The following is a 13,283-nucleotide window of genomic DNA, read 5'->3' as shown; positions in this document are numbered from 1 at the left end:
AGAATGGGAGAGATTAGAGATCTCTTCAAGAAAATTAGAGATACCAAGGAAACATTTCATGCAAAAATGGGCTCAATAAAGGACAGAAATAGTATTGGACCTAACAGAAGCAGAAGATATTAAGAAGAGGTGGCAAGAATATACAGAAGAACTGTACAAAAAAGATCTTCATGACCCAGATAATCACAACGGTGTGATCACTCACCTAGAGCCAGACATCCTGGAATGTGAAGTCAAGTGGGTCTTAGAAAGCATCACTACGAACAAAGCTAGTGAAGGTGATGGAATTCCAGTTGAGCTATTTCAAATCCTGAAAGATGATGCTGTGAAGGTGCTGCACTCAATATGCCAGCAAATTTGGAAAACTCAACAGTGGCCACAGGACTGGAAAAGGTCTGTTTTCATTCCAATCCCTAAGAAAGGCAATCCCAAAGAATGCTCAAACTACCGCACAATTGCACTCATCTCACACGCTAGTAAAGTAATGCTCAAAATTCTCCAAGCCAGGCTTCAGCAATACATGAACCGAGAACTTCCAGCTGTTCGAGCTGGCTTTAGGAAAGGCAGAGGAACCAGAGATCAAATTGCCAATATCCGCTGGATCATCGAAAAAGCAAGAGAGTTCCAGAAAAACATCTATTTCTGCTTTACTGACTACACCAAAGCCTTCAGTTCATGGGGTCGCAAAGAGGCGGACAGGACTGAGTGACTGAACTGAACTGAACTGAGCGACTTTCACTTTCACTTTCCCTTGGATCCAGGCTGTCTGCTGTCTCTGCAACAGAAACTTGCTCTGGCAGAACAAACCCTCATACTGGCCCGGAAGTTTTCACCTTACTAGCAGACTCTGGTGGTTCCAAGTTCCAAGCTTATGCTACTGCTATGCCAGCCACAAGAATAATCCAATACTGCAATATTGCTGGTGTAGCAATCACTGTAATACATATGTTAGAGGACAAAAGTGTTCAAAATAACTATAGCTACAATAATTAGCTAATGAATACACAGTGTAACAACAGGTGAATTGTGACATCAAAACAAAATATGGGGGATGGGAAAGTGGGAGTAAAAGGTCAGAGTATTTGTATGAGATTGAAATTAAGTTATCAGCATAAAATAGATTTATTTTTATAGAATATTTTATGTAAATTTCACGGTAATCATAAAGCAAACTTACAACAGATACAAAAAAGTAAAAAAGAAAGGAATCAAAGCATAATACTCGAAAATCATCAATCCCCAAGAAAAGATAGCAAAAATGGAAGGAAGAAACAAGGACTCAGCAAAACAGTCAGAAAACAATACAATGCCATTATAAATCCTTACCTATCAGTAACTATTCTAAATATATTTGGATTAAATTCTTTAATACAAAGGCATAGAGTGGCTGAATGACTTAAAATCTAAGACCCAATTATATTCTGTCTAAAGAGACTCAGCTTTAAGAACACACATAGTCTCAAAGTAAAGGGATCGAACCCAGGACTCCCACATTGTAGGTGGATTCTTTACCAACTGAACCACCAGGGAAGCCCAAGAATACTGTTATGAGTAGCCTATCTCTTCACCAGAGGATCTTCCCCACCCAGGAATCGAACTGGGGTCCCCTGCATTGCAGGTGGATTGTTTACCAGCTGAGCTAATCAAATCAATAGTAATAATAATATGTTAAAGCTTCCCTGGAGGCTCTGATGGTTAAAACCTGCCTGCAATGTGGGAGACCCAGTTTCGATCCCTGGGTAGGGAAGATACCCTGGCAAAGGAAATGGCAACACACTCCAGTATTTTTGCCTGGCAAATCCCTTGGACGGAGGAGCCTGGTGGGCTACATAGAGTCACAAAGAGTCAGACACTACTGAGAGACTAACACTTTCATTTCCAATAATACTAGTTAACACTCACTCTATTGCTAATCTGCCAAGCCGTATTTGAAGTACATCTCATATACTAACCCACTTTTGTCCTGAAAAGGAAGAAAATTATTTTTCCACTTTTTCTCTCATAGAATAGAAAATGGAGAAATTAAGAATTCACCCAAATTATGCATTTCATAGGTGGTGGAAATAAATTCAAACCCAGGCTGTCTGGCTTTAGAAGTAATGCTTTAATGACTACAAATGTCTGCTTAGCATAATTTACAAAGCCGCTCTGAAAAATGGTACAGGTTTAGAAAATGTACAAAAGATCCGCAGAGCAAAAACTAGCTACTGTCCCAAGAAGCTGCTATACTTAATCCAGGCATGAAATGAGGACTATGTAAACATTGAAAAATAAATGAATTGAGAAATACTTTGAACAGTGTCCTTAGTCAGGATCTTTATATGCAGAGTGGAGACTGGAATTCAGGTGTGCACGGTTTATTTATAGAGGATTTTCAGAAGAAGAGCAGGATAGGGCAGAAGAAGGAGCAAATCCAGGATGTGGTCTCAGCAGGTCTGTCGTTTCATCTTTAACTGCTAGTCATACCCTGAGGAAAAGGGACAGACTTCACGTCTTGGCTCCATTAGTCATCATTGTTGGACCCACTCACTGAGAGTTGGGAAGGTTGTAGAATTTGGGAGATGAGGTAAGACTAGCTGGAGCACGTGGAGTGAGGCAGCTTCTGTTAGACCAAGTGCAACTGGTCTACATAGGACAGGCAACTGGGAAAGGTTAGGTGTCAATATCACTGGTGCTGGAGACACAGGTGTACCTCATGCAAGTGTTATGGGCACAGGAACCATACAGTCCCATTCAAGAGGAAAGATGGATTTTGTGTCATATTTATATAGGCAACAAAGCCAGAGGACATAAGTGATGACTTTGTAATACTGTGAAAATTCAACATATTGGTGATGCACCAAGTAGAATCAGGGAAGTGAAAACAAAAGAGCCCTCCTAGTGAATACTCTGAGTTTAGTTGAGGGCATACCAGAATGCTACTGGGATATCTAGTGAGCATTTTGTATAGGCATTCTAGATAAGATGCTAGATTAAAACCGCAATAAATGTTATAATTAAGGCCATGCTCACACATCGTTCTGAAACAGTGAGCGTAAGGCCAAAATTTAGAGACCCGAGAAAAAAACTCAGAGGCAGTGAAAGGGTCAAGAAGTAAGAGTAAGAGAAGTCAAAGAATTTGAGGAAAACCGAGCTAAGGAAGTCTGCACTGCCTTAGCTAAAATGGGATTTAGAGAAGGCGTGGGAAGTCCACAGTGTCAAACTCCAAATAACCTGGAGTAGGACTTGGACAGGTTTAATAGCTTTGTAAGGAAATAAATTTGTAGTGACCTCAATAAGAGATTTTTCCAGAGTGACTGCAGGCATTCACTTATTTATGCAGTTTTTGCTCCTGCTTCTCTTGCATTAATAGAAGCTATATACTCACCTATGAAGATATTACTTTCTTTTATGCATTGCATTCCTCTTTTAACATCTAATTCAAATTTTATGTGTCACTAAATCTAAATGCAGTATAAACTTTTCTGTACTTCTCTTACTGAGTTAGCAATATTTTGTATTTTATAGCTGATGGAGAAGATTTCATATCATTATTTACGATAGAATTCTGTAGGTTTTGTAATATTTTCCTCTACATGGATGTTGCCTGGTTGCAAATAAAGCCCTTATATACTTAAAGTTAAACTGGTTAACTGGCTAACTTTATGTCAGTATATTTCTTATGCTCCAGGAAATATATACATATATACATATATATATATGTACATATATATCTGTGGTTTATGATAATTTACTTTAGTATTCAGTTATATTTCTTTTGATAAAACTGATTAACACTGATTTATCTAATCAGTGTATAACAAATATTTAAAGCTATCTGTATCTTAATTATCTTCTCACCTATGGGAATATAAAGAGTTGACATGTTTAGGTACTAACTGTCCATTTAAATATGTAGCAAACTGGTAGCTTTAAATATTTCTAACATGTTACCAATTAGGCTATTAATATTGATAGTTAAAATCATGAATCACATCCCTAATTCATGAAGTATATACTGAGGGTTTTTTTCAGCTGAAAAAAGTCATAAACTTATGAATCATAAACACTATAAATCATAAAGTTATATTGATACCACTAACTTCAATCCACTTTAAACAGAAAAGAGCTTCAGGAATAATTCAGACAGCTGTTTAAAACACACATCTTAACTACAATTCAGTTTTCAATTTTTTTTTTATAATTCTCTATTCATTTAGAATCAGAACATATTGTCAAATATTCTACTCATTCATCTTAAAATATATTCCTACTTAGGATTTTAAAATATACAAAAATCTTAACAATCATTAAAACAAAAATAAATCATCAGAAAATTGAAATAGCTGCATGTTTTTAAAGGTATCAAAAAGTTGTGACAAAACAATAAAAATTAAAAATAACTAAAAACTAAAGTAATATTCTCTTCTTAGCTTCTACTTTTATTTTAATGGTGTGAGCTGATCACAATGTCCATTTTACAACTGAGACTTACACTACATGGGAGAAAGCCTGGGGAATGTAAATCTATGGTCAAGAGCAAAATCAGTCAATTCAACCTGGAAACAAGGCTATTAAAGCAACTATGAAAGATAATTTAAAATATCTATAGAAAAAGATGAATATGATAAATAATGTAAGTTGATATTAACAGAGATTTGGAAAAAATGTTGACACACTAGAAGTCTTCTGCAATAAAACACAAAGCAAAAGAAAAATTGAGTGTAAACTGAGCTCACTTAACAACTGTAAGGTACTCTCAATGATTGGAACATACATAGAATTAAAGTCCAAAAAAGAGTTAGAAAAAGAATTAGGTGAAAAAATGAGATATAATTAGCAGATAATTTTCTAAATTTGATGAAAAAGGCTCATCAACCTCTCCAGGAAGCTCAGAAAATGGTAAGAAGAATAAGAAAGTAACCACATCTATGTAACTTAAGCCATAATAGGCCAACTCTAAATCTTAAAATAAACTGAGAAAAACTAAAACAATTAGATATAAAGGGCATAGTAAAACAGGGAAACAATTATAAGAATGAAAAATCATTTCTATTAGAAACAATGGAGTCTTGATAATAAGAGACTGTTTTCTAGTTCAACAAAAAAATTTCTCTCAATCTAGAATTCTATATTAAGTGAAATAATTTTATATTCTCAATGCAGCTATATTAAGATATTTTTATATAAATGAAAACTGACAGAATTTATTATCATCAGACATGCTTTACAAGAAATACCAAAGAAGTTTCTTTCACTTGAAGGGTATTGGTGCCCTTCAGTATCTTTATCCTTCTTTAGAACAAAATTGAGTCATTTTTACTTTCACACATACATTCTTTGGGCTTCCCTGATAGGTCAGTTAGTAAAGAATCCACCTACAGTGCAGGAGACCCCAGTTCGATTCTTGGGTTGGGAAGATCAACTGGAGAAGGGACAGGCTACCCACTCCAGTATTCTTGGCCTTCCCTGTAGCTCAGCTGATAAAGAATCTACCTGCAGTGTGGGAGACCTGGGTTCGATCCCTGGGTTGGGGAGATCCCCTGGAGAAGGGAAAGGCTACCCACCCCAGTATTCTGGCCTGGTGAGTTCCGTGAATTGTACAGTCCATGGGGTCACAAAGAGTCAGACGCAACTGAGTGACTTTCACTTTCACTTTCATATATTCTTTAAAATGATTCTTGACTGAGCAAGCAGAAAGTAAGAAATAGGAGTAAGAAAAATTATGCTGTTACAAGAAGGTTCTTGCAATGTTCATGAAGTATTAGGTTGGTACAAAAGGAAATGCAAGGAATGCTAAATCAATATAACTAGGCTTAAACGCATCTTTATTGATCAAAATAGGAACCATTACAATCAATACATTTTTGCCAATTAGAAATGTTTGTTTAATCCTGTAGGGTAAAAATCCATGCCTCAGGATTCCACAGACTCTTGGAAAGTATTTTCTGCCTCCTGCTGGTTGTGGAAGCATTTTTCGTGCAAAAAGTTGTCCAGATGCTTGCAGAAATGGTAGTTGATTGGTGAGAGAGGTCAGATGAATATGGCTGATGAGGGGCAAAACTTCGTAGCTCAATTTCTTCAACTTTAATGCTTGGTTATGTGACATGTGGTCAGGCATTGTTATGAAGAAGAATTGGGCCCTCTCTGTTAACCAATGCTGGCTCTAGGCATTGCAGTTTTCAGTGCATCTCATCAATTCGCTAAGCATACTTCTCAGATGTAATAGTTTCACTAGGATTCAGAAAGCTGTAGTGGATCAGACCAGCAGCAGTGACCATGACTTTTTTTTTTTTTTTTTGGTGCAAGTTTGACTTTGGGAAGTGCTTTGGAGCTTCTTCTTAGTCTAACCAGGGAATCCCAAGTGGCTCAAATGGTAAAGAATCTGCCTGTAGTGCAGGAGAACTGGGTTCAATCCTTGGGTAGGGAAGATTCCCTGAGAAGGGAATGACTCCCCACTGCAGTGTCCTTGCCTGGAGAATTCTATGGACAGAGGAGCCTGGCAGATTATAGTCTATGGGACTGCAAAGAGTAGGACTCAAGTGAACAGCTAACACTTTCACTCAGTCCAATCGCTGAGCTGGTTGTCATAATATAATTTTCAACTCACGTCACAATCCAATCAAGAAATGATTCATTGTTATTGCACAGAATAAGAGAAAACAGCACTTCGAAGCAAAGATCCCCCCCCCCCTCCGCCTTTGGATCAACTCATAAGGCACCCTCTAATCAAGCTTTTTCACCTTCCCAATTTGCTTCAAATGTCAAATAACCATAGAATGATCGATGTTGAGTTCTTTGGCAACTTCTCATGTAGTTGTAAGAGGATCAGCCTTGATGATGGCTCCCAACTGATCACTGTCAACTTCCAGTGACTAACCACTACACTTCTCATTGTCAAGGCTCTCAACTCCTTTGCAAAACTTCTTGAACCACCACTGCACTTTATATTCAATAGTAGTTCCTGGGCCAAATGCATTATTGATGTTGCAAGTTGTCTCTACTGCTTTATGAGCCATATTTAACTTAAATTAAAAAAAAAGTCTGGAATTTGCTTTTTGTCTGACATCTTTTCCATATTCATAAATATAAAATAAAAAAATAAGTAATAAGTCATTAGCAAAAATAATAATAATAATAAGGTGAGAGATACACATTAAAATGATGTATAACATAACCACATTTATTTAAGCATGTATTTCAGTGTCAAACAGCAAAGTTCAACAATGCAAAACCATAATTACTTTTGCACCAACCTAACAGGGCAATTTTACTTGACAGTAGACTATTACTAGTTAAAAATTAGTGTGTAATCTCTAAACAGAGTCAGCAAACCTAAGTGCAGAGGCCACATCTGACATGTAGGTAGGTTTTGTATGGACCATGAGCTAAAATTCATTTTCACATTTTCCACTGATTGAATTTTCTTGTGGGCAACTGAGATGCTAAATTCTGTTTGACTCTTGTGTGATTCCAAGAACTTGTAGCCCACTGGGCTCCTCTGTTCATGGAATTTTCCAGGCAAAAACCTCAAGTAGGTTGCCATTTCCTTCTCCAGCATATCTTCCCAACTCTAGGACTGAATCTGTGTCTCCTGCATTGGCAGGTGGATTCTTACCACTGAGTTACCGGGGAAGCCCTAGAGAATGTATGCAAGATTCTTAATACCTAAACTATTTTATAACTGACTCTTTGTAGAGAAAGTTCTGACCCCTATTTAAAAACAACTACTTAAAAAAAAAAAAAAAAAACATATGCATGCAAGAAAAAAGAGGCAGTTAAAATATAAAAGAATGAGATGAAATAAAAGACACTAATAAATGAGTATATAAACCAAAAAGACTAAATGGAGCAAATTGAAAGCAAATATAGTTGAGTAGAAAGGTAGAATTAAACCTGAATATCATTTTTTAACAATAAACATTAGTAAATTTTAGAAACTGGATGTGTGCTTGGTCTCTCAGTCGTGTCCGACTCTGCGACCCCACGGACTGTAGCCTGCCAGCCTCCTCTGTCCATGGGATTCTCCAGGCAAGAATGCTACCGTTGGTTGCCATTTCCTTGTCCAGGAGATCATCACAACCCATGGATCAAACTCAGGTCTTCCGCATTGCAAGCCGATTTTTTACCATTTAAGCTATCAGGGAAGCTCAAGAATACTGCAGTGGGAATCCTATCTCTTCTCCAGGGCATCTTCTCGACCCAGGGATTGAATCATGGTTTCCTGCATTACAGACAGATTCTTTATCAGTTGAGCTACCAGGAAAGCCCCAAGGAGCTGGGGATAAAATGGGCTAATTCTTGAGAAATGTAAACCTTAATGAAGAAAAAAAGAGTATATAAAAAAGGCTTGTAGCTAATTTAATCATTGAAATTGGACTAATATATCACCTTTTCCCAAAAAGATTTTATTCAAGTAAGCTCTGTAACATTTTAAAAGAAAAATTATTTACTTTCTTCCATAAGTTGCTATACATAATTTAGAAGATTTTAAGTTGCCAATTCATTTTACAAGTCTAGTATTACCTTTATTCAAGAGTCAAATAGGGAAAAACAAGAAAAGAAAATAGCAGATTCTTTTTCTCATGACTTTAAATAGAAAAATCCTAATGATAATTTTGATTCAGAAAAAAAAACATTTTTTGAATTTTAACATCTACATATTATAAATCTGTTTGGCTGAGCTAAAAATTAAAGGGGTTTTCCTTACTTGGTAAAGCTCATACAATAAAAACTTAGCAAGCATCCTACAGAAAGAGTCTAGATATGACTTGTTTAAGATAGAAAGTAACCCAAATTTTCTCTACCAACATGGCTATTGTTTAACACAGCATTGAGGTCTTATATGAACCTGAAAGAAAGGCATAGTGAAAGGAGTTATGGAGGATGGACAGAAGGTGGTCAAAACAAGATTCTTAGCAGATGATTTAATCATCTGTCTAGGAGACAAAGCAGTTAAATCAGAAAGACTATTAAGCTAATTCAGCAAATATGCCAGATAAGAGATAGATCCATGAAAGTTTCAACTAATGAATGCAACATCAACAAAAATCACCAAAAAGGTAACTTTAAAGTTATTATTCATAATATTAACAAAACTCTAAATTATGTAAGAATCAAAAAAGAATACACAAGATAATTTTAGAAAAAAAATAAATTTGAATTAAAAGCAGACAAGATATTCTGAATACATAGAGAGATATTTTATACTTTTGTATTGGATTGCTTTAGTAACAAATATATGAACTATCCCCCATTAAATCAGAAATTCAATGAATTTTAATTAAAATTCCATTTAAGTTATTTGAAGAGCTTGCATTAAATTTCATATGAAGAATAAAACTCCACTGAGTTAAATGAAAGTAAAAATAAAAAGGGAGGATTTGTTTCACTGCTTATAAAGATTATTTAGAATCATAACTTTTTTTTTTCTAAAATGTATTGTATTAGCACAAGGACAGGAAAATAAGAAAAAAAAATAGTCAGTGACAGATCACAGTACATTCAGGACTCGAATTTGAAATACAGTTGGCACCATTAATTCACTGGGACAAATAAACTTCTTTAGCAGTTTCATGGAACATGGATGAGGATGTAGAGAAAAATAAAATTGGAATCCTATCCAAAAGGATGAATGACTTAAATTTGAAAGAAAAAAATATATTTAAAAATATAGATGAAAATGTAAGACAATACTCTGTGATCAAAGGTTGGAGCAGAATGTTCTGAATCATTTTTTTAAAGTATACTTCATAAGGCAATAACTAGATAGATAGATAGATGCATACATATGTATATATACATAATGGATGGATGATAGGTGGATGGATGGATGGATAGACAGATAGTGTCCTTCATTGCATTCTTGTTGATACATTCATGGCCTAAATAAGATCCTGTGACTCTTTCAGGCTTGTTCTGAGCTCAGTCTCTGACTATTTTGCTGCCATGTTTACAAGTGATGTTTGTGAAGCCAAGCAAGAGGAGATCAAGATGGAAGGCATAGACCCCAATGCCCTCTGGGACCTTGTCCAGTTTGCATATACAGGTAAGGTAAAAGGATTATAATTTTATGTTAATATCTTGTGAATTTTAGAATTTTAATATATATTTTTTAAAGCTAAAAAAGAAAACTGCTTAGCTTGTGTCAGTCTTTTTTTTTTTTTCAGTTGAGACACTAACAGAGAAAAATCAGACCACATTTTCCTTTGTCAATGAAATCACCAATGTAAATTATATATAAATACTCTACTCTCTTCTAAAAATAATTTAAACTGGCTTATAATAATAGTCAATGGGATGAGTTTGGAAGACAAGAAAGAGATTATTAATTATTAAATATGAGTTTGTTTATGCTCAAACAGAGCATTAGGAAGAAAAATTATAATTTTCTTTCTTTTAGGAAATGATGGGTTCAAATAATTATTTTATCATTGTAACATGTTTATTTCAATATTAAAACCTTCATAGACAATTTAATGTGGACTTGACAAACAGCTTAAAAAGGAAAACTAAGACAGTTAAAGTTGTTAAAATGCCTAATTTTTTAAGCATTTTTTTCTTTTTTTTGATCTATTATGTTCTTTTGTTGGCCTTTGCACCATATTATATTTAGCACAAATAATTTTGCCAATTTAGCAAATAAATGTTGAATGCTACTCAATGTACAAGTATTGGCTGTGTCTCTGGAGAATAAGCTAATGAATAAACCATGTCTTTGCCCTCCAGAAGCTCACAGTCCAAGTGTAGATAAAAAGTTAGACAAGGGATAAATATGATAGAATTCCGGATGTTAAGAGGAAATTAGAGGGCATAAAACCTGCTATTCAGAGCATTATTATGACTCACATTTGTTTAAAACATTCTAATAACTTTCAAGGTCAGTAAGAGAAGGGGACACATTATACTAAAATCTTGTGATAGAAGCAAAGGCAAATAGTATGGATTGGTGTAATATTTTAGAGGTGACAAGTAGTTCATTTTGCCCTAACTCTTGATCATAGTATGAAGTGAAGAAAGAAAGAGAAGTTAGAGCCTGATTACTAAAGCAGCAAGATCCTAATTTAAGGAGCTATGTTTTTTGCAGTATTTCTGGTTACAGGGAAATGAGAGATGGCATTGTGAAGATCAGAGTTTCCTGGTGGCTCAGTGGCAAAAATTCACCAGCAATATTAATTTGATCTCTGGGTCAGGAAAATCCCCACAGAGAAGGAAATGGCAACCCACTCCAGTATTACCTGGGAAATCCCATGGACAGAAGAGCCTGGCAGGCTACAATCCATGGTGCTGCGAAAGAGTCACACACGATTTAGTGAATAAACCACTACATTGTGAAGATTAGCCGCTAGAACCAGACGCTATGGAACTAGTAGGAATCTGTTCTCTTGGAGAATTTAGCTTCTCACAGAGAGAAGTTTACTACATTAATGTTATACTTACTCAGTAAAAGAAACTTCTTTGGAAAGAAAAATATACATGTTCTGGGTACTTGAATCTCAAGCCAGAAATGTGATGGAAAGACTTAAACATTTTCCAGCCTGAGTAACTTTTAAATTACATTTTGTCAAAGCAAATATTGCAGTGGACAAAGTTAATCAGGTAAGTACGTCTGTTTTCAAGGCTGTTGCAACAGGGGAGTGAGATCAGAATTCAGTCTTAATTTTGCTGAAACAAAGGGTTAGGGGAGTATTTTTAAGTGCTGGAGTAAAAGAGAACATAGGCCATTGCTTATTGGCTTTACCTAGAGGAAAAATAAACTTTCTCCTCTTTGTGACAGAAGGTAGTTTCACAACTTGAAGCAAGGTGCACACTCAAATTCTACTCTTTCCATTCCACAGAAATAGAGATATACAAGTGCTATTTCCCTTGATGTTGGCTTTTCAAAGAGATGGCTTTCAGGTCCTTGAGAAAAGTCTTCCTGTTGTATAACTGGCAAGAAGCCAGTTTTTTTCTTTTTAATAATTTGCATCTCAAAGAGGTAGAGGAAGATTTATAATTACAAGTTTTCTAAAGCAAATGCTCCAAGAAAAGGGAGATCAAAGGCCTCGAGTCAAGAAGTAGCCTGCTAAATTTTAGTGAAGTTGAGGGGACTTTAAGACCATCTTGTTTGATTTCAAATTGCAAGCAGCTTGATATAATGATATGAAAGATTGCTGACTTTCCAAACAAGAGATAAATAACATAATGACACTACTGTTTCCTAGAAAGAGAAGAACCATGAAGCTAGCATTTTAGGAATCCTTCTAGGAACATAAAGACATAGATCCAACACTTGCAGGCTCTGTGGCTTCTTGGCAACCTTGCATTCCTCGAGCAAAAAACTAGGTCAAAAGACACTTATCATTGTGCAACAGAAAGTTGGAAGGTGTTTCAAAGCTTCCTGCTGAATGCTATGACCCAGATTTGACTCTGCTTTGCGGAGGGCAGACCAGATACAAAGCTGCCTTTTGGTTACCTCTGCCACTCTGGCCTTTGCTCATATTAATATATCCATACCTACCTCATGGTTGATAAATTTCCAGTTGTTATAGAAATGTGCTAGATGAGTAAATGATTTGCATCATAATATTGCACAATATTGGGGGTTAGCCATAATAGAAAGTATGTACCTTTTTTTAAATATATATACTATGTAAGAAATTATAACAACAGTAGAGATCAAGTAAGCAATGATACAGAAAAGATACAAGTAAGCAATGATACAGAAAAGATACAGAAAATGATACAGAAAAGAAAGGTATTTCTGTATGTGTCTATTTAGCTGGCCAACTAGCTGATCTCTAAGGCTTTCCTTTGTAGAAGGCTAAAAATAAACACATCTCAGAAAAGGAGAAAGAATGAATAAGCAGTGAGATCCTTAAAGGGTCATCTGATTGGTAATATTTTCTTGAATTCTGAAGTTTGGGTAGCCTCAGAGAAACTAAGGAGGTTCAACTGTCACAAGAATTGACAGTTAACTATTAGCTGTTTAGTTCTGCATACAGTAGAGATGGGTAAGAGTACTTTAAAATGATTTAAACAGATAAAATTTCCTTGAGGTCTGGAGAGTCTTTTAGGTTTGAAAGAACCATGTATAGCTATTTTTATAATCTCATTAAAAATTTAAGAGTGAATAGGTAAACTTCCTTGAAAGAGTTAACTGAGATAAGATTCAATGATTATAGAGTTCAATAATTTTTGACTTGAACAAAGAGGAAGCATTCTTTAAATAATTCGTGTGGTAAAATTTGTAAGAAGTAGGAGACATGCTCTCTATTTCCCTTTCTTTTTTCCTACTCCATCAAATTATAATGAGAAGGAATGGG

The 13,283-nt window shown here is 35.4% G+C and overlaps 1 protein-coding gene across 1 annotated transcript in view; it reads left to right on the top strand.

Annotated features, from left to right (window-relative positions):
- Positions 1-13,283, top strand: part of KLHL1 (kelch like family member 1) — a 481,913-nt gene that overhangs the window by 193,187 nt on the left and 275,443 nt on the right. Inside the window, exon 3 of the mRNA XM_061133331.1 lies at positions 9,891-10,027. Coding sequence (XP_060989314.1) covers positions 9,891-10,027 — 137 coding nt within the window. The remainder of the gene's footprint in view (positions 1-9,890; positions 10,028-13,283) is intronic.

This window comes from Dama dama, chromosome 30 (assembly GCF_033118175.1).
Source record: "Dama dama isolate Ldn47 chromosome 30, ASM3311817v1, whole genome shotgun sequence".
NCBI lineage: Eukaryota > Metazoa > Chordata > Mammalia > Artiodactyla > Cervidae > Dama > Dama dama.
This window is presented reverse-complemented; position numbering and strand designations above follow the sequence as displayed.